General features: G+C 40.6%; 1 protein-coding gene across 2 annotated transcripts in view; it reads right to left on the bottom strand.

Annotated features, from left to right (window-relative positions):
- Positions 1-97: 97 nt before the first annotated feature.
- RHOH (ras homolog family member H) overlaps positions 98-27619 on the bottom strand; it is a 36874-nt gene continuing 9352 nt past the window's right edge. Inside the window, exons 1-2 of one of the 2 annotated variants that reach the window (XM_030881101.2) lie at positions 27257-27371; positions 98-1409 (exon numbers count right to left, since the gene is read on the bottom strand). In XM_030881101.2, the coding sequence (XP_030736961.1) occupies positions 617-1192 (576 nt within the window). In that variant the 5' untranslated portion in view covers positions 1193-1409; positions 27257-27371 and the 3' untranslated portion in view covers positions 98-616. Of the gene's footprint in view, positions 1410-27256; positions 27372-27619 lie in introns of those variants that run through there. The other variant, XM_070045528.1, reaches the window with a different exon arrangement.

Below are 27619 nucleotides of genomic sequence, written 5' to 3'. Positions count from 1 at the left end.
AACTCTGAATAACAAGTGGGTGGACAATTAATTGCAAGGATCAGTTTACAGTAATTTTAAAATTTGATTACCTAATAAAATCTAGCTGGCAAGTGATTTCAACAAAATTACTACTTCAGACGAAAATACCGACACTACAAACATATGGCAGGGCCCTATAAGGTCATTTCACTCATACATCAATTTGTGTTTGTCAGTAGGTAGGAAAAGACTTCCCAAGTGTGAAAACTAATTATATACCAGTGCTATTTATTTTGTTATTATTTAAATACAATGTGTCTTTAAATATGGAATTCTTTGGAAAACTCACTTCATTATCCAAAATTATGGAGACCGCTTTGGTTTTAAAATCGAAGGTGAAATATTCATTACAGTTTCCCAAGGGATCTTCTAACTGTAATGGGCAAAGAGTTCTTTGATAGAGTGTATTTCATAAAAACATCCAGTAGCCAAGTCTCGTCAACAACTGTATCCGAAAGGTTTCCTGCTGCTGCTCACGCTGCTTCAGGCTGCTTAGGACGTGCCCAGAAAAAGCATCGACGCTTGCTGGCTTGCCTGCTCTCCCTGTCCCAGTTAGTCTTTGCGGTAAGTGACTGCTGGGTGGAGTCTTTGGGGTTTAGAGGATCTTGCACTCGTTAACAGAGAAAAACCTCCTTCTGTTGCGTCTCCTGGCCTGGTTGATGGCAGTCCGGACGGCACACTCAAATACCTGCTGTACCCCCCGGTTGCTGAGGGCTGAGCACTCCAGGTAGCCCTTGGCTCTCACCTCCTGGGCCAGTCTCTTTCCTTCTATAGCGTTGACGCAGGAAGCCCTGTGGGGCCCCATCTCCCGCTGGTCAGTCTGGGTGGCCACCACCAGCACGGGGGTGCAGGGCAGGTTGCTCCTGACTTCACCAATCCACTTGTTCTTCAGGTTCAGGAAGGAGTTATGGTTGGCCACGGAGTAGCACATCAGCACCACGTCTGCCTGCTGGTAGGACAGAGGGCGGATACTCCTGAAGGCATCATTGCCAGCTGTGTCCCAGAGACCCAGGCTGATCTGGATGCCATCCATGAAGACGTCTACACCTGTATTTTCATACACTGTGGGCTTGTAGGCCTCTGGGAAGGTCTCTGAGGTGAAGCGCACTAACAGAGAGGTTTTCCCCACAGCAGAGTCTCCCACCAACACACACTTGATGGAACTCAGCATCTTCCCAGCTCGGATTCCTAGTTACAAATTCAGAATTCCGAGGAAAAGAGCCCTCAGTGGGCTGCTGAAGCAAACGCCATTCAACAACGAGCAATGGAAACCAGATGGATTTGTGCTCTTAGGACCTCTGACAGCAATTTGCAGAATGTTACTTCATGCAGTCCATCCAAGGGAGATGCACCATTTACTTTGGAAACCTCCAAAGGCTGGTCTTCAACTGGAAAAAGAAAAAGAAGGGGAGAACTTGAGTCTTTTTTCCCTTTTTTGCCGATGGGGGAGCTTCCTCATTGGCAAACTGATTAATCAGGGGGTCCATCTCAGTGGACAAGGGTCCTCCCTCCTTGTCTAAGCCACTCTTACCCTCGGCAGGGAAAGCTTGGATCTGTTATACCCCGTACCCACGACCCCACCCAGTCAAGAAGCAGAAGCTGACCTGATCTCTAAAATCAGCCCACGGATAAAAACACAAGCAGTTGCTCTGGTGGCAACATGAAAAAGACCACAATAGCAACCTAATGTGTGAATGAGACGCTCTCTCCTGACTTCTGCTCCAAGAAGTGGAGACCACAGCTGACAGTGGTCTCTGCCACTTCAGTCTCTAATGGATCCCAGCCACTTTGGGAACTGCAAACTGATGAGCCGCACGTAGCAGAAGCACTTCCTTTCATTTATTGATTCATCAGCCAGTCCTTGGTTTATGTGGGAATTTGTGCTGAGATCAGAGAGAAGAAATCACCAGAACTCTAAAAATTTGCTGTGGTTTTTCCCTTGAGGTTTTTCCAAAAATGGGCTATAGGTATAATGGAAAGGGCACTGTCCTTGGCATTTTCTGCATCTGAAATCAGACTCCATTACCTATACAACGACATGGCTTTGAGCACTTTGCTTCATCTCCAAGCCTTGTTTTACTCATCTGCAAGATTGTGATAGATTTAGGAACCACTTGTCAGAGATGTTGTGAGGATAAAATTGTTTCTTTCTTTTCTGAACAGCTACCTATGTAATCAGGAACTCTGCTAGGCCCCTGGTTAAACAAAATAACTTGCTTAAAAGCAACCGTATTCGGTGCCTGTCACTTAAACCGGGCCACATGAATATGACGGAATCTGAATTTCTTGAAGGGGTCAAATAAATTCTCATTCACTGCAGGTGAAAGAGCTCCAGACAATGAGATCAGCCTTGGAGACGGTGTCCCGTCTGCCAAGGGATGTCATCACAGGGCCATCCCAGCTTTAGATGAAGGAAAGGTCTTTTGGACCAAATTTCAAAGTAAAGGTTATTAATACAATCTGGGCTTATAACCTCCTCCATTGGCAATCTTCCTGACAGATCACATGTAATGTAGGATAGACACATAGGATAGGTCTCCTTCAAAAGGTAATTTTTAAAATCACTCCTCTAAATCCAGACATTCCTCTCCAAGACATTATTATCTTTGTCTACCTACTGTCTCTGTTTAATTAGACATAATAGCCTTTACAAATGAGTTAATCAAATAAATAATTCACATGATTTTCACAAATTCATTTTTACCACACATAAGCTGGGTGACCTTGGCCAAGTTACTTAACCTCTCTGAGACTCGGTTTCTTCATAAAAATGAAAATAAGAAAAGCACATTCTTGATGGAATTGATATAACAATTCAGTATGTGGAGAGTCTGGCTTAGCACAGAACCTGGCACGTGGGATCTGTGGGCAGGCACCATACGTTTCAACTTCTACTACTATTTATTTAAAATGCCAAATATTGAATGTCCAAGCATGGGGGCTGGGACGTCAAATATTCGCCCAGACTCTTATCTGAAGACTCACATCTTCATATGGAAATGATAACACAGCAATAATTTATGCTTGTACTTTTACAAGACGTTGTACATTTGAGAATACTCCCTTGATTGTCTTGTGAGAAAGCCCCTTCAGAATGATAGAGCACAAAATGATAATAATAATAACTTATAAAATAAAAAAACAGAGAATTCCCTGGTGGTCCAGAGGTTAGGGCTTGGCGCTTTCACTGCCAGGGCCCAGGTTCAATCCCTGTTCAGGGAACTAAGATCCCATAAGCCGTGTGGCATGGCCAAAAATAACAAAAAATAAATTAAAAATGAAAAAAATGATAGAGCATAATACAAAACTAAGATGAAATTATGACTTTCATTCACTGATTATTATTATTGCAGATTTTAGGTTATCTGGGCTTCGATTGAATCTGTGGCTTACTTCAAAATGCTGATAAAACCCTGATTTTTTTTTAAACAGATGAGCCCATGGCAGTCATCTGCCAGGGATAGCCTGTCAATGACAAAGAATACATCTAAATGTCATCCTTCTTGTAAGAGTTTTGGGCAAAGGACTTATGCAGGCAGCAGCCAATTCATTCATTGAGGAAATTGCTTTTGCCGTGAATCTAACACACTTAGATGATTAGGAAATCATTGTGCCACTCAGCAACTCCCGCCAGTGCCTTCTCTCAACAACACTTTCGTAGCCTGGCAGGGACACCACAGCAAGAGCAGGCCCTGCTCGGGATGCGGGGCTCCACGTACTGGGGGGGCTGGGGTGGTGGTAGGGGAGTGGGTGCTTCACTTTGGTTTTTTTTCTTCTGGAGAAAGAGAATCAATTCAAAAAATCTTAAGCAACTTAGTAAAGGAAAACTATAGCCACTTCTAAGCTTTATCAGTCCAAATTGTCATTCAGTTTTCTTTCTGTAATAGATATACACTTGTATATATCTTCTAAACATTTTCTCCAATTTAAAAATCTTTCTATTTCAACATAATCAACATACTTGCCAGGTTTTAGCTAAATAGCTTTCAATGTTTCAACAATTCATAATTGCACAGCTGTTCCCCACTGCTAGCAGTCTTTGAGTTACTTTCAATATTTCACAATAATTAACAAGTGTTATTTTATACATAAAATATATATTCATTTATAGAAGTTACTTTTACGTGGAAAAATTTTCTTGGGGAATACATTTACGAATATGGCATTACTGGATCAATGGGTCATTTTGTGACTTTTATTTACATTACTGAGCATCTTCTAAGGGCTGTATACATTATTCATTAGTTGTTTTCATCGTTTTTAAAAAATGGTTGTTTGGGGCTTCCTGTGTGGCAGGCACCGTATCAGGTCCTGAGAGCGTAACAGTGAGCAAGCTGGCTTCTTTCTGCATGGAGATCAACATTTCACAACTGCAGAGACTTCAGGGGGTAGGGAGTCCTGTCACAGTCACACTGTGAGGCAATGGTAGAGGCAAAGTTAGACCTAAACAGAGGGTGACCCCAAAGCTGCAGCAGCTCCACGTGTCACCCATACCCCATAATTCCCATTGCCCTACCCAAGGCACCTCAAGTAAAACCATGCTTCCTAAGCAAACCCAGTTTTGAGACACTTTTTCCGGCCATCCCTTCCAAACAGGTCCCTACTCGGATTCTCCTCCTACAAATAAGGAGTTCTTGATGTTTACAAGAAGTGTGTTGTGTCTTGATTCGGAAACTGGTTCCACAAGTGTGTTCAGTTTGTGAAAATTCTTCAAGCTACAGACCTATGATGTGTTCACTTTTCTGTATGAAGATTAAACTTCAGGAAAAAGTATTTTTAAAAATAAGGTTACTGCCTTTGCAGGGAACATCTTCTCAAGGAATATTTTATCGTAAGTTTTTCATCTTGCAAGAATTCATTTCACTAATTCTCAACGCTACTTCAGTAATTCCCCTTAGCTCATTGCTAATTGCTATAAATAATAATTAAATTTCTCCTCTGAATCACAAAAAGAAATCACTTTTAAATCAGTTTATTTTTATACACAGATCATCTGTATTCCAAGTGGATTTAATTCTGAAAGTTTGCTTGCAAGACGCTGGTTTGCAGCTTTTATTACTGTTCTCCAGAGTCAAGGTTCTAAGCAGTATTTACATTCCTAAACCTAAAGCTTATTTAATACCATTATATTTGAATTTAAATGGAATATCACTAAGCCCCGAGGCCTCTTTGAGCCAGGAGCCCTGCCCCCCTGACCCCAGGCCAAGCAGGGACCCTGGCACCCTTCCCCTCCTCTGTCCCACCCACCCTGTCCCTTCCACTCCCACGAGCACAGTAACTGGATTGTCTCCACAGGTCTAGAGTTCTCAATTTGGTCCAAGTTCAGAGTCAAAAACAAGGCTAGTCAGCCAGGCAACGGCCCAGAGCACCATTTAAGACTCTAGAATCTCATGTCAAAACTAATAAAGTGGGCTTCCCTGGTGGCGCAGTGGTTGAGAGTCCGCCTGCCGTTGCAGGGGACACGGGTTCGTGCCCCAGTCCGGGAAGATCCCACATGCCGCGGAGCGGCTGGGCCCGTGAGCCATGGCCACTGAGCCTGCGCGTCCGCAGCCTGTGCTCCGCAGCGGGAGAGGCCACAACAGTGAGAGGCCCGCGTACCGCAAAAAAAAAAAAACCAAACTAATAAAGTGATGGGAAAATGTACCTCTCTCAAAGTAGTTGGAATTTTCTGAAAAACTGCCTGGTGTTGAGGGTGGAACCCCACGAGGCATACTCAAGGGAAGGTCACTTGGTCTCTGAACTGCTTTCTAAGGGAATTTCTTTTACTGAAGGACTCATATTTTCTCAGTTGGGTATGAACATTTGGGACCCAAGCTGAATTGTTCAAGGAAAGAAAGCAAAGAGGCAAATGCATGCATATCTAACCATTCTAGAATGTAATGACGCTGTAAACCAAAGTTGTCAACTATGGGTCACCTGTGGGCCAAACCCACCGTCTGTTTCTGTATGGCCCACGAATTAAGAATGGTTTTTACAATTTTAATGGTTAAAAAAAATCAAAAGAACAGTATTTCATGACATGTGCATATCATATGAAATTCAAATTTGTGTCCATAAAAACATTTTTTGGGATCATAGTCATGATCTTTCATTTACAAATTTTCCATGGCTTCTTTCTTGCTACAACTCAAAGTTGCAACAGAGACTTTATGGCCCACAAAGCCTAAAATATTTACTATCTGGCCTTTTACAGAAAAAGTTTGACAACCGCTGCTAAATAAAAAGAGGCAATTCAGAGTAAGAAGGAGAGCACAGACCCTGGGATCAGGCAAGCTTGGGTTTGGCCCCAACATCTGCTGCTTACTGTGCGATCTTGGGTGAATTACTTAACGTCTCTGAGTTTTGCACCTTTGTCAATAGAGGCAGTATAGCTCAGTGATTAAGAGCCTGGACTCTGAAACCATGCTGCCTCCAAAGTCACTAAGCCTTAGCTTCTTCAACTGTAAATAGGCAATACTGATAGTATCATACAAGGTTGTTGTATGGGAATAAATGGGTAAGTGAATGTAAAACACATAGAATGGTACCTGGTACAGAGTAAGTACTATAGAAGTATCTGTTATTTATCTATTTACCTTGAAGTGTTGTAAGATTATTAGAGCTAGAGCTGACATGCAGGCCCAAAGTGAGATGACTGTGAGGCCTGGGGGCCTCGGAGGGAGCCACTGGCAAACAGGAAACAAACACTGGAGGAGAGACAGGTCTGTGAGACAAGGGGACAGTGTGGTGCCAGAGAGATTCCAGGAGAACCAAGGGTAATCTGGCTACATTATACAGGATGAGAATGAGTGAGAAGGGAAGAAGGATGGCAGCGAGAATTCTTATTCTTCCACAAACTTTGACATGAAATATTTAGTTACACACATATTCTTGTCTATGTTGTTTATAAAGGGAAAAAATTATTAAAGAACAGGTGGTTCTTGGATAAACTAATTAGTTTATTCCTGTAATCAATACGCTTTAAAATAACAGAGTATAAGTATATTAACTTAACTGACACAGGAAAAGTGTCCCTATGCTGAATGGGATAAAAGCCGTTTTCAAAATATGTACAGTATGATTCCACAGTTATGAGAACATCTAGAGCAGTATATATACCAACATGTTAGGATGAATTGTCTACGGTCCTGAGATTGTAACTGATTCTAATTTTCTTCTCCTTGCTTCTGTGCATTTTAAAATAAAATAAAAATAAAACAAAACACATTTTAAAAGCATGAGTTCTGTGTACAATTTTGAAGCGCTTTGTGTGTGTTCCTTTGTTTTTTAAGTTTGGCTTGAAAAGGCGGAAAAGGCTGATCTGAGGGCCCTTTAAGCTAGAGAATACTATGAGCCCCCATCATGTTCGAGACAATAATTTTCTATATCTGTACAGCTGAATTTGTTTAAAATTCCTAGAAGCACTATCTCTGGCTTCTGGTTCTTTTTTAAGGGACAAGCTAAGCTGAGTAATTATGCCTCCTCTCACAAATGTCCTAAGCCCATCTCTCTTTTTCCTCCTCATTAGAGAGTTTTTGAAGTCTTTTCTATATTTTTTTAGATATTCAAAGAAGTTTGAATACGGCCTGGGTGTTTGATGACATTAAGGAACTATTGCTGATTTTGTTAGGTGATAATCACATTGTAGTCATATACTTTTTTTTAATATATTTATTTTTTAAATTTATTTTTGGCTGTGTTGGGTCTTTGTTGCTGCGTGTGGGCTTTCTCTAGTTGTGGCGAGCAGAGGCTACTCTTTATTGCGGTATGCAGGCTTCTCATTGCGGTGGCTTCTCTTGTTGCAGAGCATGGGCTCTAGGCGCACGGGCTTCAGTAGTTGTGGCACGTGGGCTACTAGTTGTGGCTTGCGGGCCCTAGAGCGCAGACTCAGTAGTTGCAGAGCACGGGCTTAGTTGCTTCGCGGCATGCGGGATCTTCCCAGACCAGGGTTTGAACCCATGTCCCCTGCATTGGCAGGTGGATTTTTTTAATATATATATATATTTATTTATTTATGGCCGTGTTGGGTCTTCGTTTCTGTGCGAGGGCTTTCTCTAGTTGTGGCAAGTGGGGGCCACTCTTCATCGCGGTGCGCAGGCCTCTCACTATTGTGGCCTCTCTTGTTACGGAGCACAGGCTCCAGACGCGCAGGCTCAGTAATTGTGGCTCACGGGCCCAGTAGCTCCGCGGCATGTGGGGTCTTCCCAGACCAGGCCTCGATCCCGTGTCCCCTGCATTGGCAGGCAGATTCTCAACGACTGCGCCACTAGGGAAGCCTCGGCAGGTGGATTCTTAACCACTGTGCCACCAGGGAAGCCCAGTCATACACATTTTTAAAGTCCTTATCAGACAGCTGAAATAAATATGATGTCTGGGATTTTTTTAGATTGTTCCAGAAAAGAAAAAAAGAACTAAGGATGATGGATGAAATAAGACTGGGAAAATATTGAGAACTGTTGATGTTGAATGATGGTACATGGGGGTATGTTAGTCTATTCTCACTATTTTTATATATATTCAAATTTTTTCATGATAGAAGTTTTAAAGGGTGGGAACTTTTGTTTTCTATAGCATTTTGTCCAAGCTGTGGTTTCATTCTCATCTTTAGTTTTAGAGAAAATGAAGAAAAGTATCACTAAAAAATAAAAAGTATACTTTGCGCCTCAGTGACTTGTTCAAGTATTGGAAGGAATGTTGATGCATCAAATAAGTGACATAAAGGTAGACAGTGCAAAGGCTTAGAGCCTGCCTCCTGGTGGAAGGGAGACAGAGGAGAAAAAGGTGAGGATTCCTAGCCAAGTCATAAAGAGAAAGCCTTGAGTTTCAAGTACAAGCTCTACCTGCATCTCAATAAGACATCACCATCTGCCCCTGGGAAGTAAAGGCCATGGATAGAAAGTATTCTAGTCAAAGGATACTCTTGAAGTTACTTTGAGATTATGTGAACTTCCTAACTGGTATAACTATGTTCACTAACTTCCCTTGGCCCTCCTTGCCCCAGTTCTGCAGAATTAGCTCTTTGCAAAACAGTAAAAAGTAATAATGAAAATAACTTAAAAAAAAAAAAAGAAAGAAAAGAAACTCAGGAGTGAAAATGGACTACCCACATAAAACCAGATCACATCAAAGCAACTCTGAGAATGAGGAAGACCCATGGCCCTGGGGGTCTTTCTTTTTGTCTGAAAAGGTGAAGAGGTAGAAAAGAGTTTCTACCTTCAGATTTTATGTTTTCCCCTTAGACTTAAAGTAGCTCCATCTGATCTTTACTTACTGTGAAAATATGAAATCTACCTGATACCTGGGTAGACCTCCACCAAGCCCATGGTACCTCCCAGCTCTAAAGCACCACCTGTAATGAAGAAAACCATCACATCCCAGGGTTCCCTCATCCCCCCCACCACCAGAACCACCACCACCACCACCACCACCATCATTCAACACACATACTCAAACCATTAGTGGTGAGCAACATTTCCTCCCTTATTTGCTGATCCAATCAGACTGAAGATGGCCTCCTCACTTTGGCTAACTCTTCCCCTCATTTTGTCTGAGTCATCTCTACATACCTTTTTTTCCTGATTATAAAAGTAGTTAATACATGTTATGGAACATTTCAAAAATACTGAACTATCTAAACGACCTAAAGGAGAAATGCAGCTGCCACCTAAAACCAAAAGCTGCGAGATATTAGTGTACCTTTTCCTGTTTCGTTTTTTCAGTGTCATTTTTTGCCAATACTAATATCGTACTTTATATATAGTTTGGCATCTTGCTTTTTTATTTAACATTTACATCATAAATATTTCTTATATCATTGAGATCCTTTGAACATAATTTTAATGACTGTCATATTTCATTATATGAACATAGCATTATTTATTGAACCAACTGACTATTATTTAAATTGTTTCTAATTTTTACTATAATAACGCTGAGTGAACATTTAAAAATAAATTTGTACAAATATACAATTATTTCTTTAGTATAAATAGGTATGAGCACAATTACTGGAACAAGAAAGATGAAAAACATGGACAAATTGGTACTCCATATGTAGTATATGAGAGTTTTCATTTTACCACACTGCCATCATTGGGTATAATATTTGCCAGTTTGATCTGTTTTCATTTGCGACTAGTGAAAATTAAAATTCATCTCTTTGTTGACCACTTACATTTTTTCTTTCGTAAGTCACCTACTTTGCCTACTTTTCTAGTAAGGTGGTCATCATTTCTTAAATATTTTTAAAAATCTTTTTAGAGATTAAGGATATTAATCCTCTCTTGGTTAAATAAATATGTAGCTTTTTTTCTTCATACGTTTTGCATCCGTGAATTCTGGTAATTCCCCCAAATCCTGGTACTCCCCCATTATTGAGCAACCACTAAATAGAATGTGAAATAGCATGTCCCCTGATTGTGGAAAGAAACTTAGCATGATTAGATACCTGAAAGGTCATCTAGTTCAACCTACTCATTTTCCCATGAGGAAACCAAGGCCCAGGTTTCCTCATTTTCCCATGAGGAAACCAAGGCCCACCAAGGTGGTTTAGGTAGTGGGGGCTGACTTGAAGCCCAGAAACTGGATCACTGAGCCAGCACTCTTTCCATCTACACAGTATTTTTTCACATATATGTTATCTACATTTTATTTATTTATTTATTTATTGCGGTACGCGGGCCTCTCACTGCTGTGGCCTCTCCCGTTGCAGAGCACAGGCTTCGGACGCGCAGGCTCAGTGGCCATGGCTCACGGGCCCAGCTGCTCCGCGGCATGTGGGATCCTCCCGGACCGGGGCACGAACCCGTGTCCCCTGCATCAGCAGGCGGACTCTCAACCACTGCGCCACCAGGGAAGCCCTGTTATCTACATTTTATATCCCATACTTAATTTCCTTAATTTTAAAATGTAAACCCTTATAGATAGCTTAGATATATGTTCCAAATTGGTGGCTTTTTACTCAGAAGATAACTCCCAGTATTAATATAAAACTATTTTTCAAACAGATGTTCTCTTTCTACTTAACTTCCTTTGAGAGATAGATCATCTCTCTTTAGGGGCAATCATTAAGATTTCCAACATTCTCTAGAATTAGGGTAAACCCTTAATTTACAGATTGCTCAAACTGTAAAAGAAGTCAAGGTATTTTGTTCAGGATATTTAGCCCAGAGCACTGCATGGAGTGAGGTGATTTGGTTTCAGCTTCAAAGTATAAAATTGCTGATATTCCATCATTTGCAGAGCCCAGGTTGTGGAGTTGAGGTCTTGGTTAGATTCTCATCTCTATCGCTGACTAGCAGTATAACCTTTGGCAACTCACATAACAAGAACTGTAAAATGTGGATAATAGTGAATAGTTTGAAGGATTTTTAAGGCAATTAAAAAGATTCTATCTCTCATGCCTAGCGGCATGCCTGACCCTTAGTAGATAAGGATAATAATAAACACATTGGTCAGATACTGTTTAAAGTGCTTTATGAAAATTAGCTCATTAATCATTACAACAATACTATGTGCTCGGGACTTCCCTGGTGGCGCAGTGGTTAAGAATCTGCCTGCCAATGCAGGGGACATGGATTCGAGCCCTGGTCTGGGAATATCCCACATGCCGTGGAGCAACTAAGCCTATGCAACACAACTACTGAGCCTGCACTCTAGAGCCCGTGAGCCACAACTACTGAGCCCACGTGCCACAACTACTGAAGCCCTTGCGCCTAGAGCCCGTGCTCCACAACAAGAGAATCCACTGCAATGAGAAGCCCATGCACCACAACGAAGAGTAGCCCCCGCTTGCCGCAACTAGAGAAAGCCTGTGCGCAGCAACAAAGACCCAACACAGCCAAAAATAAATTAATTAATTAAATAAAATGATACTATGTGCTCAATACATTGTTGTTATTTTACAGCCAGGGAAACTAAGGCACAGAGAAGTAAAGTAACTTGCCCAAGAGGACAAGCTAGTGAGGAGGGCTTGCCTCCAAACCCATTCACAGAGTTGTCTCTATCTCCCCTCCCACTGTCTCTCATCTGGGGGAAGCTTACCTACCTTTGCAACCTTGATGAAACTAAGCAATCTGCTGCTACCTGATGCTTGTGTGCCCCTAAAATTCATATGGTGATGGTATTAGGAGGTGGGGCCTTTGAGAGGTGATTAGGTCATGAGGGTGGAGCCCTCATCAATGGAATTAGTGCACTTATAAAGGAGCCCCAGAGAGCTCCTTTGCCCCTTCCACCATATGAGGACACAGTGAGAAGGCACCATCAATGAATCAGGAAGCAAGCTCTCACTAGACACTGAATCTGCCAGGGCCATCATTTTGGACTCCCCAACCTCCAGAACTGTGAGAAATAAATTTCTATTGTTTATAAGCCACCTAGTCTGTGGCATTTTGTTGTAACAGCTCAAATAGACTAAGACACAATCCTAAAATAAAGGCAGCAGATGAGGAGGGAGAGCTGGAAAGACGTTTTTCAGCTGGTGGGTGTTTTCTTTCTTACTATAGGCCTTATTTCCAACAACATTTGAAAGATCTCTCCCTTAAGCAGACTCTCTCAGACACCATTGGAAGATGTACGGAAGAATGCCATCTTTGTAGAAGGCAATATGACAGAATTCAGTGGCACATTTTGTGTTTTTGATACCCGGAGCTGATCATTTTTTAACCTCCCTCATTTTAATGGTAAAATTAGCTTCAGTAATAATGTGTAAGAGTCAGGAACAGTCATTATTTCCTTGACTCATTCTGTAGCTTTAAAATAAACAAGTAACAATTTACAAGAAAGATAAATTTCAATTTTTAAAGTATTATTCAAGTGCAATAAAATATTTTCTGTACAAACTAAAACTTGCAATTACCGATCAGAAATATCACACTTTGCAATTTGCACTCTGCTTCACTGTTTTAAATTTAAACACAAAACTCCAAAAAGTCACATAGAATAACAGAATTGAAGTAAGTCAAGTTCTGTTTCATAGTCTCTAAAATCATTGTGCTATCATTCTTTAATTCTAATGTACTGTTTAGGAATCAGTAAACAGGAATCAGGAATACGTAGTGCCATAAGGTTGGGGAATCACAATATACCCCAGAAGTCAGCTCTAATGGAATCCATACACGCCCCTAAACATTACTCTAACTTTATCACTGCCAGTACATGGTGATAATAAAAAGCAAACACCCATTGATTTTATTATTGTCTTTAAATTCTCAGCAGATGATGTACTCCCTCACTGCCTATACCTGGAGTGGACCCCTTCTACCGCCATGTCCTTGGTATATCCCTGCTAGTAGCTATCAAAATTTTAAATGCATGTACCTTGCAACCCAGCAATTCTAACTTTTTAAACCTATTGTCTTGTTGTACCTATACAAGTAGTCAAGAAATATGTGCAAGAATTTCATTGCAGGACTTCCCTGGTGGCACAGTGGTTAAGAATCCGCCTGCCAATGCAGGTGACATGGGTTCAAACCCTGGTCTGGGAAGATCCCACATGCCACAGAGCAACTAAGCCCGTGAGCCGCAACTGCTAAGCCTGCACTCTGGAGCCCGCGAGCCACAACTTCTGAGCCCCCGTGCCACAACTACTGAAGCCCACGTGCCTAGAGTCTGTGCTCCACAAGAGAAGCCACCGCAACGAGAAGCCCCCGCACCATGACGAAGAATAGCCCCCGCTCACTGCAACTAGAGAAAGCCCACGAGCAGCAACAAAGACCCAACGTAGCCAAAGATAAGTAAATAAAAATAAATAAATCTATTTTAAAAATATTTTGAAAAATAGAATTTCATTGCAGCATTATTCACAACAGCCAAAAAAAAAAAAAAAAAAGAACTGAGGATAACTAAAAGGTATCAAAAGGCAGTGGTTAAATTAATTCTGTTGTATCCATACAGTGGAATCTGATACAGCATTAAAAAGAATTAGGATAAGGGTGGGAGGGGGGAATAGGTGAAGGGGATTAAGAGGTACAAACCTCTAGTTATAAAATAAATGTCACAGGAATGTAATACAACAGCATAAGGACTATGGTCAATAATACTGTAATAACTTTGTATGGGAACAGATGGTTACCAGAATTATTGTGGTGATCATTTCACAGTGCATGCAAATGTCAAATCACTATGTAGTACACCTGAAATTAATGTAATATTGTACGTCAACTATATTTTGAATAAAAAAATAGAATTAGGTTAACCTTGTACGTATTGTGAGGAAAGGTACCCATGATATATTAGTAACTGAAAAAGGAAGCAGTTGAATGATTCATTAAAGAATCTCATTTATGTAGAAAAATAAATGTACAAGCCTGGTCTGATGCCCTTGAATGCCCAAAATGGTCAGAATGGCATGGGTTCAGGCATAGGAAAGGTATCTGTGCAATGGTGGACAAAACCAGACTTGCTGTGAATTCTAGCTCATCCAATACGTGTTCCTCTACAGATAAAACTGTACTAAGGGCACAGCAGTTACTCCCTAAATTGTCTAAGGGAGAAGAGGAACAAAGAGGAATAACCTAAGAACACAAGTCTGTACAGCCTTTCTTAGGTTTTTAAAATCCCCTTTTGGGATATCAATGTATATACTTTCTATATTAATTATATTGCAGATATAATACACAGCAGTGGGATTAACTATCTCCCTAGATGCATCAACTGTCTCCCTAGATGCTCAACTTCTCCCAGGAAACTGGGAGAAACAGGTTCGTAACGACCCTGAAACTATCAAGATACTCCAGAGCAAAATTCTTTTCTTTTGCTGTTTAATTCATTGCTTATGCATACATAGTGTTCCATGAACATTAAGTTCCAAATCCATAGAAGTCTAAAAGAATGACAGGATGTCTGCCTTTAATTGGCTTTAAACTAGGAATACTTTTAAAGAGACTAATGGGGACAAAAGATAACAAAGAAACTGTTAATATAGTTTAGACTGGGCTTAGAGGTTTTTTAAAAAAAATTTTTCCTACTTTGTTAATAATGTCTCTAACCCTCACTTTTTTGTTGTGGTTGTTTTCTATAGAAGAAATGACTTCTTGAGGAGAGGTAATGCGATGGCCATGCAAAGGTAGCTGGTATGGCTGTACTTCATCATACTAAGGCCCCATATAGCTGGGACCTTAGAGAATAAAATCCTAAACTAGAGAGAAAAGAAGCAACCTTCCGCATACAAATGACCTTACGCTCAGCTTCATCCCAGAAAAAAATTAAAATTTAAATGGACAAGTGCCATGATAAAAGTAAGTGCAGAATGCCAAGAGAATGCTGAGGACAGAGTGCTTAAATCTTCAAGGGCGGTGGGAGTGGGAAAGGCAGAAAGGAGAGACATCTGAGATCGGTCTCAGAGGGGAGAGAAAATGTGATTGGTGGACTGCATCCAGACCGAGGAAGCAGCCGGTGCCCAGGTGTGCAGGGGAGAAGGTTCTGTGTATTTGGAGGGTAGAGAGTTGGCTTTTGCGGCTGAAGCACAGGCGGGAGACGAATTGGAAAGGAACAGTGGGGCCAATTTGTGAATGCTAAGTATAAAATAACCTCCTTCCCGCCAGCTCTCTCATTACTTTCTCCTCTTCCCCACTCCACCTAGCCATTGCTGCCCTGGGACTATGAAATATCCCCCAAACTCTCCCTGCCTTTCCTCACTCAGTAATCTTTATTTTTGTTCTTTTATTTTTTTGGAATTATTAAATTTTATTTTATTTTTTATACAGCAGGTTCTTATTAGTTATCTATTTTATACATATTAGCGTATACATGTCAATCCCAATCTCCCAATTCATCACACCACCACCACCTCCCCGCCACTTTCCCCCCTTGGTGTCCATACCTTTGCTCTCTACATCTGTCTCTATTTCTGCCCTGCAAACTGGTTCATCTGTACCATTTTTCTAGATTCCACATATACGCGTTAATATACGATATTTGTTTTTCTCTTTCTGACTTACTTCACTCTGTATGACAGTCTCTAGATCCATCCACATCTCTACAAATGACCCTATTTCGCTCGTTTTTATGGCTGAGTAACATTCCATTGTACATATGTACCACATCTTCTTTATCCATTCGTCTGTCAATGGGCATTTAGGTTGCTTCCATGACCTGGCTATCGTAAACAGTGCTGCAATGAACATGGGGGTGCACGTGTTTTTCTGAATTATGCTTTTCTCTGGGTATATGCCCAGGAGTGGGATTGCTGGGTCGTATGGTAATTCTATTTTTAGTTTTTTAAGGAACCTCCATACTGTTCTCCATAGTGGCTGTATCAATTTACATTCCTACCAGCAGTGCAAGAGGGTTCCCTTTTCTCCACACCCTCTCCAGCATTTGTTGTTTGGAGATTTTATGATGATGCCCATTCTAACTGGTGTGAGGTGATACCTCATTGTAGTTTTGATTTGCGTTCCTCTAATGATTAGTGATGTTGAGCATCCTTTCATGTGCCTCTTAGCCATCTGTATGTCTTCTCTGGAGAAATGTCTATTTAGGTCTTCTGCCCATTTTTGGATTGGGTTGTTTGTTTTTTAATGTTGCCTCACTTAGTAATCTTAAGTGTGTCACTCTTATCTCCTAAAGTACAATCTTCTCTGCTCTGACTCTTCCTGGTAAAGTTCTACCTGTCTCAGAGCCCAGCTCAGACACCACCTCCTCCAGGAGGCCTTCCAGAAACTCCTCGTAAGCATTATTTTTCTCCCTTATTTGAGCTCACATGTAATCTTTAGATGTTTTTATGTTTACCTTTTTGAATAGTTAATATAATACACGCCTATGGTAAAATTCAAAGAGTACAAAAGTGAAAAATATGTCATCCTCCTCTGCCTGCCCTCCAGGGCCCCAGGCCATTTTCCCAGAGGCAACCACTGTATTAAGTTTTTCATGCATTTTCCCAAAGCTATTACATTATGGCACGTATTCACAAACATATATACGAATGCATATGTGTAATTATCCTAACACACACACTCGCTCTTTTTTTTAGTATACAAACTGTAGCATACTATTCTATACTCCCTGCTGCTTTTCTCACTTAATTTTTTCTTTATCACCAGATTTTCAGGCATACCTCAAAGGTACGGCAGGTTCGGGTTCCAGACCACCACAATAAAGCAATATCGCAATAAAGTGAGTCACGTGCATTTTCTGGTTTCCCAGTGTGTATTAGTTATGTTTCCACTAGACTAGACTGTAGTCTATTAAGTGTGCAATAGCATTTTGTCTTAAAAATAATGTACATGACTTAATTTAAAAATGCTTTATTGCTAAAAAATGCTAACCATCATCTGAGCCTTCATCAAGTCATAAACTTTTTGCTGATGGAGGGTCTTGCCTCCATGTTGATGCTGGCTGACTGATCAGGGTGATAGTTGCTGGAGGCTGGGAGGCTGTGGTAGTTTCTTAAAATAAGACAGCAACGAAGTTTACGACATCGATGGGCTCTGCCTTTCATGAACGATTTCTCTGTAGCATGCGATGCTGTTCGATAACATATTACCCACAGTGGAACTTCTTTCAAAATTGTAGTCAGTGCTCTCAACCCCTGCTGCTGCTTTGAGAACAGATATTAACAGAAAAGAGCATGAAGGGGCAGACAGCTCAACCTTCCTGCCGCAGATGCCCTTTCCCTACTCCCGGGCTTTTCTTCTTGCCTTCCTTAGCTTGTCCTTCCTTCTCCACCCACTAACTTGACCCAGAGGCATGGGTGCTAAAAAGCCCTCAGCCTCGGTGCAAACAAGCACAAGGGGCCCCAGCTGGTGTCGGATTTCAAGACAGTGTTCAGTTGCAACCATCTTAGCTGTACACATAGAAACAGAATTTGTACCTCTTTTGTCGGGAACACGTCCCAGTCCAATTTAGAGTCCACTGGCCTAATTTGTGACAGAAAGCACTTGCGAACACCTTGCAGTTCAGAGAGTTTTCAGAGGCTGATTGGAGAAAACACCCAGCCCCTTTACAGACCTCAGCAGCAGAACAACTAGGCAGCCAAGGTGGCAGAGAGGCCCAAAGGGGAATGTCACGTAGACCCCACAAAATCCCTCAGAACTCTAAGGCGTGCTCCTGGCTTTCCTCGAGACAGAAAGCAGCCTTTGGCCACATCACTCATTTGCCTCCCAAATGTCCACACTGAGAAGTTCTCAGGCCTTGTAAAGCATTCCCCATAACATTAAAATGGCCAGGTCCTAACAGGGAGAGGGACTGGATAACTATTGAATATCTGCTCTCGGCAGGGTAACTTGTGACTCTCTGTAGATTATCCAGAGCTCCCCCCTGGAGTTTGATGTTCACCCTTTATGCCAACTCTCACACCTCCACACAGCTATTATCAACATGTATGAAACCAGGAGGCCTAACTGTAAATGTGTTTCTAGCAGCAGGGACTTCCAGAAAACACACTTCCTGTGGCATGGACTTGCCACTTCTGTTCATTTTTGCCCTCATTTGCCTTAACTTTGTAAACACAAGACTACTTGCCAGAAAGGATAACTTTTCAAAGGAGAAAAACATACACCTCTTTTATCATTAAACTCCTTATTAGTTTAGAAAAATATTTAGTAATGTGGAAAAAAGGTATATGACAACATTGTTACATGAAAAAAAGCAAGTTCAAAACAGTACGTGAAACATGATCCTGATTTTTTCAATAAAAATATAGAGAGGAGTAAGAAGCTAAACCCAGATGCTAGCAATGCTCTGATTGGTGCAGTTATAGATTTTTTGTGTGCTTATCTATGTTTTACAAATTTCCTTCAAAAACATATACTGCTTCGGTAATAAAAGGGAGTTGTAAAAGTAACTCACGACTCTTTGTAAAAGAAAATATAAATGCATCCCGCAGTTTCTTCCTGGATAGAAATAGGATTTGCTAGTATCACCAGATACTGTAGTCACGTTCAAGAAAGTATGACACAGGAGACCTGGATCCTGGGTCAGGATTAGTCCCTGACTAACGAAATGACCCTGAACCAGTCCAGGATACCCCTCCCACCACAGGCACCTCATCTGTCAGATGAGCAGGTCTCACTGGGTCTGTAAGTCCCTTTCTTAGTCTGGAACTCCTCATAGCTCTTTCAGATACCACTCATGTAAAAACAAAACAAAAAACACCTTGGAATATTCCAGTGATTTGGGTTGTGCCTATACCACCTTGCTCAACATGCTAGAAAAATTCCTGGGGAAACTCAGACCCTAGGAAAAGAGGTTCCTTGCGTAACAGAGATAGTTGCCACAGTTAGGATTTATGGCAACACCTTTCCTTTTGTCATTGAGTACCAGAAAGTTCAAGGGCATGCTTTATCCTAAGGCCCACTTCCTCTCTATGGTCTTGTGAATGGGATCAAAATACAGGAAGTCTATTAGCCAAGATTCTTTGGCCATTGACAATGCATGGATGGGCACTGCCAGAGTACGATTCTCAGACTTGCTTGTTTTCTATGTTTCCATGGATCACCAACCCTCTTTTTTCTGATCAATATCTCTTCATATAAATCCAGCTTCTCAGGAGATGACGCTCAGTCATCTTCATGTACTAGGCCACTCAAGTCTTGCCTTAGTGGTACGAGCCCACCTGAAATTACTTTCAAGAGACAATAGTAAATTACTTTCAATAGACATTTCAGGGTTCCTCAGGGTTCAGGGTTCCAAAAGAAACCTCAGGACATCAGCATTAGCCAACTTCTCATGTCCATAATTCCAAAGTGAACTGAAATGCATCAGAAGATAATCCCTTAAACTCATTCCACCTTCCTGTAACTACCTCTTCACTTGTACATTTTGCTTGTATCTTGTAACACTCACATATCTCATGCAGACATCCATCAGAACATTTCTTCTGGGTTTATCAACCCCAAAGTGCTTACCTTGTAAGATTAAATTTGAAAACCTCCCAGTGAACTGTTCAGTGTTCCATTTCCCATGAAGCTTTACTAGCCTGGCCCGTGAGTATGTGTGTGTGTGCGCACGGGTGGGCGTAATCAGGAAGTAGAAGAGTGAGACTCACACTTGCTATTTTGTTTGTTTTTTGGGGGGCTGCACCATGCATCCTGTGGGATTTTAGTTCCCCAACTAGGGATTGAACCCGGGCTGTTGGCAGTGAGAGTGTGGAGTCCTAACCACTGGACCACCAGGGAATTCCCCACACTTGCTATTTTTCTAAAATAAGGTCCCAGGAAACTTTACGATCACAGAGTCAACTGTCAGTAGGCAAACTATGTCCCCTCCTTTTTGCATCATGGGGCACAGAAAGAGATAGAGGGCTTCCTTTCTCTATCACATGCAAAATCTGTTACCCCATCTCCTCATTTTAATGATATTCTCCTGGCAGAATTCCAGTGTCTTCTCGACTATGAGTCATCACCGCTACTTGTGCATAGAATTGAATGTTCAGGGTTCCTCATTTTGAAGCAGGACAGCAGTTCAGAAGCATCTGATAAGATCCCCACAGCACAGTTCTTGATCTGGGATCATCCAGAGGCCCAGCTCAGGGGAGCCCTCCCCACAGGGAGATGGCAAAGGAAGCAGCTTCCCAATCAATCAGCAGTAGCTGCCATCCCTGCCAATAAGGAGCCCCTGCAAGAAAGTCTGACGCGTGGGCTTTCCGACCAGCTGGCACAGCGGGCACAGCATGTCTCCTTCGGGGGTCAGCCTTACCAGAAGGTACCCGACTCCACAGGGGACATCGGGGTAATGGGAAGTCCCGTCCCGACTGCGCATCCCTCCCACCACTGAAACAGCCCTTTCTCCAGAGGCTCAGTGCTTTGTTGAAACGCGAATATCCTTGGAAGATAAAGCCCTTTTTACCCTTTCCACGTTTATACGAATGTGCTTCAAGTCTCTCTCTATCCTCAAAGCCAGTTTTGATTGGAGGAGGAGAAAGTTTCACCAAAAAACAAAAACTGTATACAAAGAGAGGTAAGGCATTGGGCATTAATCCCATCTAAATCCAGGCCCCTCCTAAACTGGAATAGCACTAGGGGCCTATCGGTCTCCTGTATTGTCTGTGGATTGATAATCTGAAGGGTCACTGATCTGAATTGTCAATAATACCATTCATGTGCTCATTCCTCCAATAGGTACTACACTCTGACTACATGCTGGGCACTATACTAAATGTTGCAGGGGGACTAGAGAAAGCTGAAGAATTCTAATCCATCTCAAAGTCAAGTGTCCAACGTGTGGATTCATAACACTGGGTTCATAACACTGATCATGACTAAGGTATTAAGGAAGTACTCGGTGTTTATTCACTGCATTTGCTACTCACCCCACAGTGCTGTGATATACCATTAGCCCTGGGAAGTATCATTATTCTCAATTTACAGATATTTTTTTTTTTTTTTGGCCATGCCACGCGGCTTCCGGGATTTTAGTTCCGCAACCAGGGATGGCACCCGGGGCTATGGTAGTGAAGCGCCAAGTCCTAACCACTGGACCACCAGGGAATTCCCTCCGTTTACAGATAAATTGATCAATGTCCAGGGGGTAAAGCCTGTGATCTCCAAATTTGAGCATCATCAAAATTAGAGGTTGTTTAGAACGTTTTCCTGGGCCCCTCATGGGGACATACACATTCAGTAGGTCTGGGAAGAACCAGAGAAGCTATTTTTAAAGTACTAGGATGACTCAGAAGCATAGTCAAATTGGAGAAACAATGTTACACATCTAAGCACAGCTTTCTCAGACAGCTTTACATCTGATCTTCACAATCTGGGTGGTAAGAATTATTATATTATTATCCCCAACTTACATGTGAAGCAGCTTCAGCACAAACACACAAAAAGACAATCGCCCCCCACCCCCCAAAAAAACAAAACAAAACAAATTCTCTCTTTCTCCATTTTCTTTCCTTCTTTTTCATCTGTTGCAAACAAAGCAATGGAACTACCATAACGGATCATCTCATAAACAATCATTTATGACATCGCTCTTTGCAAAGTCTCTTCTGGTCTTTGTACAGTACTATCTACAGAAGAGTAATCAAACAACTTGCTATGAATCTAAATAAAACTACCCCCAGACATCAACCAGTGTCTTTCTTCATACTTCATTTTGCCATTAAAAATAATCAACATTAAAGATACTTAAGAGACATAACAACTGTATAATGGATGGACTTTGTTTAAATATTGAATTAAATAAGTCAATTATGAAAAGGTATGTTTGAGACAATCAGGTAGATACGATTATAGATTGGGTATTAGAAAGTTCCAAGGCATTACTGCTAATTTTGTTAAGTGGGCTAATGGCCACATGGTAGTGTAAGAAAATATCCTCGATTTCAGAGATGCATAGCATATGTGGGTAAAGTGACATGATGTCTAGAATTTACTTTAAAGTACTTCAGCAAAGGGGGAAGAAGATGAAACAAATATGGCAGTATCTTGACAGTTGCTGGATTTGGGTGATGAGCTTATGGGAACTTTTAGATGTGTTTGAAATTTTTATAATAATACAATTTTTTAAAAAAATCAATACCTTCACTTCTCCAAGTGCCATTTTCCCCTTGTAAAGGCAAGTTGTCAACTCTTATTAAAATAACGTGTCAGTAAGCTATTCCCTTCACATCTATTTTTTCTTATTTGTTCTTTAAAAAGGGTTTTTATTTTTTAAACTAATAGCCATGGAACATACTTATACTAAATATTTCTTTGTTTATCTGAAACTCAATATCTAACTAGTATCCTAGTTTTTTATTTGCTAGATCTGGCAACCCTAGACAAGGGGGAAAAGCCCTAATCAGGAGTCAGGATATTTGAGTTCAATTTCATCTCTGTCATTGGCCTCATAACCAGGAGTAACTACTCACCTCTAGGTGCTTCTTTCATCACGCATAAGACAGGAGGGTTTCATTCTGGCTCAAAATATTATGAAATGTAGATACTACTCTTATTCCAACTCCTTGGGTAGAAAATACCTTTTAAATAAGTATTCCTAAGTGACTTCTTCTCTTCAGGGGAATGCTGAGAGGGAAATTCAAAAAAGCAAAGACATATTGCCCCCAAAACATCAGGCTGATAAACCAAGCCATCGACAGCACCATTTATTGAGTGCCTACACGGTGCCAAATCCTGAAGCAAGCACTTTTATTTCTTTTTATTTTTATTCATTTTTTTTTTTTGCGGTACGCGGGCCTCTCACTGTTGTGACCTCTCCTGCAGCGGAGCACAGGCTCCGGACGCGCAGGCTCAGCGGTCGTGGCTCACGGGCCCAGCCGCTCCGCGGCATGTGGGATCTTCCCGGACCGGGGCACGAACCCGTGTCCCCTGCATTGGCAGGCGGACTCTCAACCACTATGCCACCAGGGAAGCCCAAGCACTTTTATATATGACCTAATTTTATCCTCACAACTATCCCACAAGGTAAATAATGCTATCCCCCTTTTGCAGATGTGATGACTGAGATCCAGAGAAATTAATAACTTAACCCTGGTTAACTCCAAAGCCCTGAGCTTTACACCACACCTCCATGCTTCCAATTCTCTCATGCAGAGAGGATCAGGAAATGGAAGGCAGAACTGAGCTAGTGGATGGTTTCTAGCTCCTAAATCAAGCCTTTAGGTTTGTCTCTTGTGAGTGAATCCCCATGGTGCTGTGCTGGGTTATTAATGTTAAAACACAAATAGTTTACAGTGGGTGTTAGAACTGCAAAGAAAGCAAAATGTCCAACTACTTACTGGCTCTCATTTTATCTATTGATATTTATCGATTTTATCTATTATTTAACCAGCTTTTATTAATTGCTTCCTAGATGCACAGCACTACACTGGTCATTGTGAGAGATTCCCTGCTCTCCTGGAATTTAGCCTATTGTGGAGATAAGATATAAATGCTTAAGTCAGGCAACTAACAACTAAAGACATTAGGTACACTTAATTACTTAATTAGGTACACCAAAGAGTGAAACAGATCAGAAACACAATAGGATTTTAAAAGGAAGGGAATCATTAAAAACAAACAAACAGGGCTTCCCTTGGTAGCGCAGTGGTTGAGAGTCCGCCTGCCGATGCAGGGGACACGGGTTCGTGCCCCAGTCCGGGAAGATCCCACATGCCGCGGAGCGGCTGGGCCCGTGAGCCATGGACGCTGAGCCTGCGCGTCCGGAGCCTGTGCTCCGCAGCGGGAGAGGCCACAACAGTGAGAGGCCCGCGTACCGCAAAAAAACAAAACAAAACCCAAAATAAACAAACAAGCAAAAGCCGAAAAAACAAAAAAGGAAAAACAAAAAAAAGAAAAAAGGATGGAGGTACACATGGGCTGAGGGCACTGAAAAGAACTTGCGAAGAAGTAAGACTTAAACTAGGCTGTGAGGGGAAGGATATGAAAAGGTTGGAGACAAAGGAAAAGGTCTTCTAGGCAAGTGGAACCACCTAAGGACTCCCAGAGAAAGTGACCTAGAATAGTCTCGAGGCGAAAGGAGTTGGAAAGGTAACAAGAGAAGGATTGGCATGTGCAAAAGCACAGAGGACTGTGACAAAAGATGTGTTTAGGGACCAAGTAGATCAGTGTGCCTAGACCCCAGACCAGAGTTGAGGATGTGGTAGGAAATGTGAATGAGAAGGTAGACCTTGTACCTGTAAGGAATTGGAAGCTACTGATGGCTTTTGGGTGGGGAAATATGTTCAAATTAATGTCTGGGGGTAATTGGTCCAGCTTTAAAACAATGTTAGGTAAAACACTGTTTGTTTCATTCAATACACAAAATATATATACTGAGGGCCTAGTGTACTAATATACAAAAATGAATAGAACACAGTTCCTACTCTTGAGAAATTTACAATCCAATGAGAGACCACCAATTACAAGATAATGTAAGTTGTTCCTCAATTTAATTTATGACATTATCTGTGGCAGGCATTGTTAGTTTTCTACTCAATATCCAAGCTTCTCTTTGTCATTAATAATATAATCCAATTTTGTTTGTAGGACTTTGTGCAAAGCCTTAGGCAATGGATCATTCTTGGCCTATGCCACTATTTCTCAACCTTTTTTTCATTATCATCCACCTCAGAGCATTTTTAGACACCTTTTCCCTAATCACCCCACTCATGAAATTTTAATGCCGTAAATATACTCTACGTCTGTTTATGTATTGTATGCGTACCTGTGCTACATACCTAAGAAGAGTAATATCTTTTTTTCTGCCTCTCTTCCCCACCAATAAACAATTCTCCCCCTTAGGGATTATCATCACCATCCCATCTACCCTCACCCCATCCCTACCCTAACTGAATTCCTCCCTTTGCTTCCCTGTCGGGAATGCATGGTCTAAGGCCATTATATAACAATTCTACTTCCTGTTTCCTCACCCTCCTCACAGCTGGCCTGGCCACGTAACCCAGTCCTAGCAATGACGTGAAGGTTGATATCTGTTTAGGAGATCTCTGGGAAAATTCTTGCTTTCCTAGAAAAAGCAACAGCCATTGCCAGATCAGCTTCCTTTCCACCTCCACCCAATTCTACACCTCTCGATGGAGGCACAAGGCTCAAAGCTGCAGCAGCCATCTTGCAACTATGATGAAAGACGTGAGAACTGCAAAGGCAGTATCACTGAGCCACTGAACCAGTGGCAGAACGCAGATCTCCAGACTTCTTATGTGGGAATCCAGATTTTTTGTAAGTGACCATTAGGTATTGTATAAGTTGCAACTGAAACATTGCTAACTGATATGTTGTCTGTCTCATGAACCATAGCTTGTCTGACATGACCATGAATTATTGTTAAACCAAAGCCAGAGAGAAACACAAACAAAAGCAAACACATGTGATCAGGAATATTACACAAGCAAACAGGAGATTTCACTCATGTTTAAAAGGAAAATGCTTTCCTTCACTAAACTAATCAACTTTTCAAATAATCGTAAAGTATTCCAACTAATATTTAGCATTTGAAACTAACAAACTTTAAGATACTTGATATTACTGTGTAGAAAAACGGTCATAAAAGGCTACGAGATAATTTTCCTACTTTATACCAAATGAATGATTTGCCTAGTAGGTATGTGTTTCAAAATATTTGAAAGTCAGTTATTTCTAAATTAAATATTTAAGATGCATAAGGAATATGTGCCTCTTAAAGGATCCCTTTGGGAATCTTTTCACATGTTAAAATTTTTTAGATAATCCTCTATATTCATCATTCGAATATTTTATATTTTACTTAAATTCTGATACTAGCTAAAGCTAATTCTCTCTTATTTTAAAAATATAAACCAAACCTATTTAATAACTCCAACATCTCTCATTAAAAGTGATTTTCAAGGTTCAAGATAAAAGAAACTCAAAATGCCTTTAAACCTAAAGATCTGCTAAATCTTAAAAGATAAAATTTAATTATAGGCTTAGGGCTTTCAAGCATTAGGTTTTCTTCAAAATATCAAAATTATTCTCACATCAAAATCATTTTACTAGTTTCACTATTAACCTCACACCATAAATTGACTTTCTTTTAATAAGGATTTTTTACCTTTTTTATTATAAAAGTAATATATGCAAATCACAGAAAATACATGAAAAATTAGAATCATTTTAAAATCATACGTAATCTTATTATACACTAGATGATAACTTTTAACATATTGGTTTATCTACCTTCATATTCTGAACTCATGTATAAAAATATATAGGCCTTTTTAAACAAAAATATGTAATTTTGTACTCAAATTTTTTTCTCACATATTAAACATTCTTCAAAAAATACCTTAATGAATATTTAATAGGAATATAATTTATTTAATCATGCCTTTCATTTTAAATGATTTTTAGGTTTTTCTATTATAAAAAAATCATTGTGTTAAAAAGCTTTGCTTTTATAATAAAACACTTATTGTTTTCTTAGGACTAATTCTTAGAAGCAGTCACAGTATATGAACATTTTAAGGCTATTGCTTCATACTGCCCAGTTACTTGCAATTTTTCTGAAAATAAGCCTTTCTATAGCCATCTAAAGTAATTTAAAATAATAATTTAGAACAAAGCTTATTATGTGGTGAGCAGAAGGGTTCATTCAACTCTTTTTTCCTGACTGGTGATATTATTTATAAATTGTACTTCAGCCAATATTTTATAGGAAAAGGAAAAACTTGATAATAATTGAAAAGTTCTTGATCAAACTCTAAAAGACTATGAAGGCAAGTGAATTTGCTATGTTATTTATTCTGCATTTTAGTAATTAATTTGTTAAAGATCTAGCATTTAAGAATCGTTAAGCACTCTCAAAATTGGCAAAAGAAACAAGAAGTAATTATAATTGGTAGATAAAATAATGAGCTACATACCTGTTGAGAAATAAAACCAGTCATGACCAAATACATAAAGGAAGTAGCACTAACGTTTAAACTCCAAACAGCGTGAATGAATGTAGGAAAGAATTTTAAATATGATCACTTCAGCCCTCTAAAGAAAGGAATGGTAAATCAGAGGAAGCTTTAAGGTAATATAACTTCTTAAGGTTGGCTGGTCACAGGTCAGAAAAAAAAATTGAACATCAGCTTAAGCTAAAAATGATGGTGACTTTTTTCATGAGTACAATTGCACAATCTAGTTTCTAAACTGAAAACCACAAGAGTCTAGCCCCTGTTGGAAGAGAAACTTTTGGTTTTCCTTCCATATCTATGTGTGTTGGGTCTTTCCTGGATGAC

Source organism: Globicephala melas, chromosome 5 (assembly GCF_963455315.2).
Source record: "Globicephala melas chromosome 5, mGloMel1.2, whole genome shotgun sequence".
Classification (NCBI taxonomy): Eukaryota; Metazoa; Chordata; class Mammalia; order Artiodactyla; family Delphinidae; genus Globicephala; species Globicephala melas.
The sequence above is the reverse complement of the archived record's forward strand: the minus strand, read 5'-3'. Positions and strand labels throughout refer to the sequence as shown.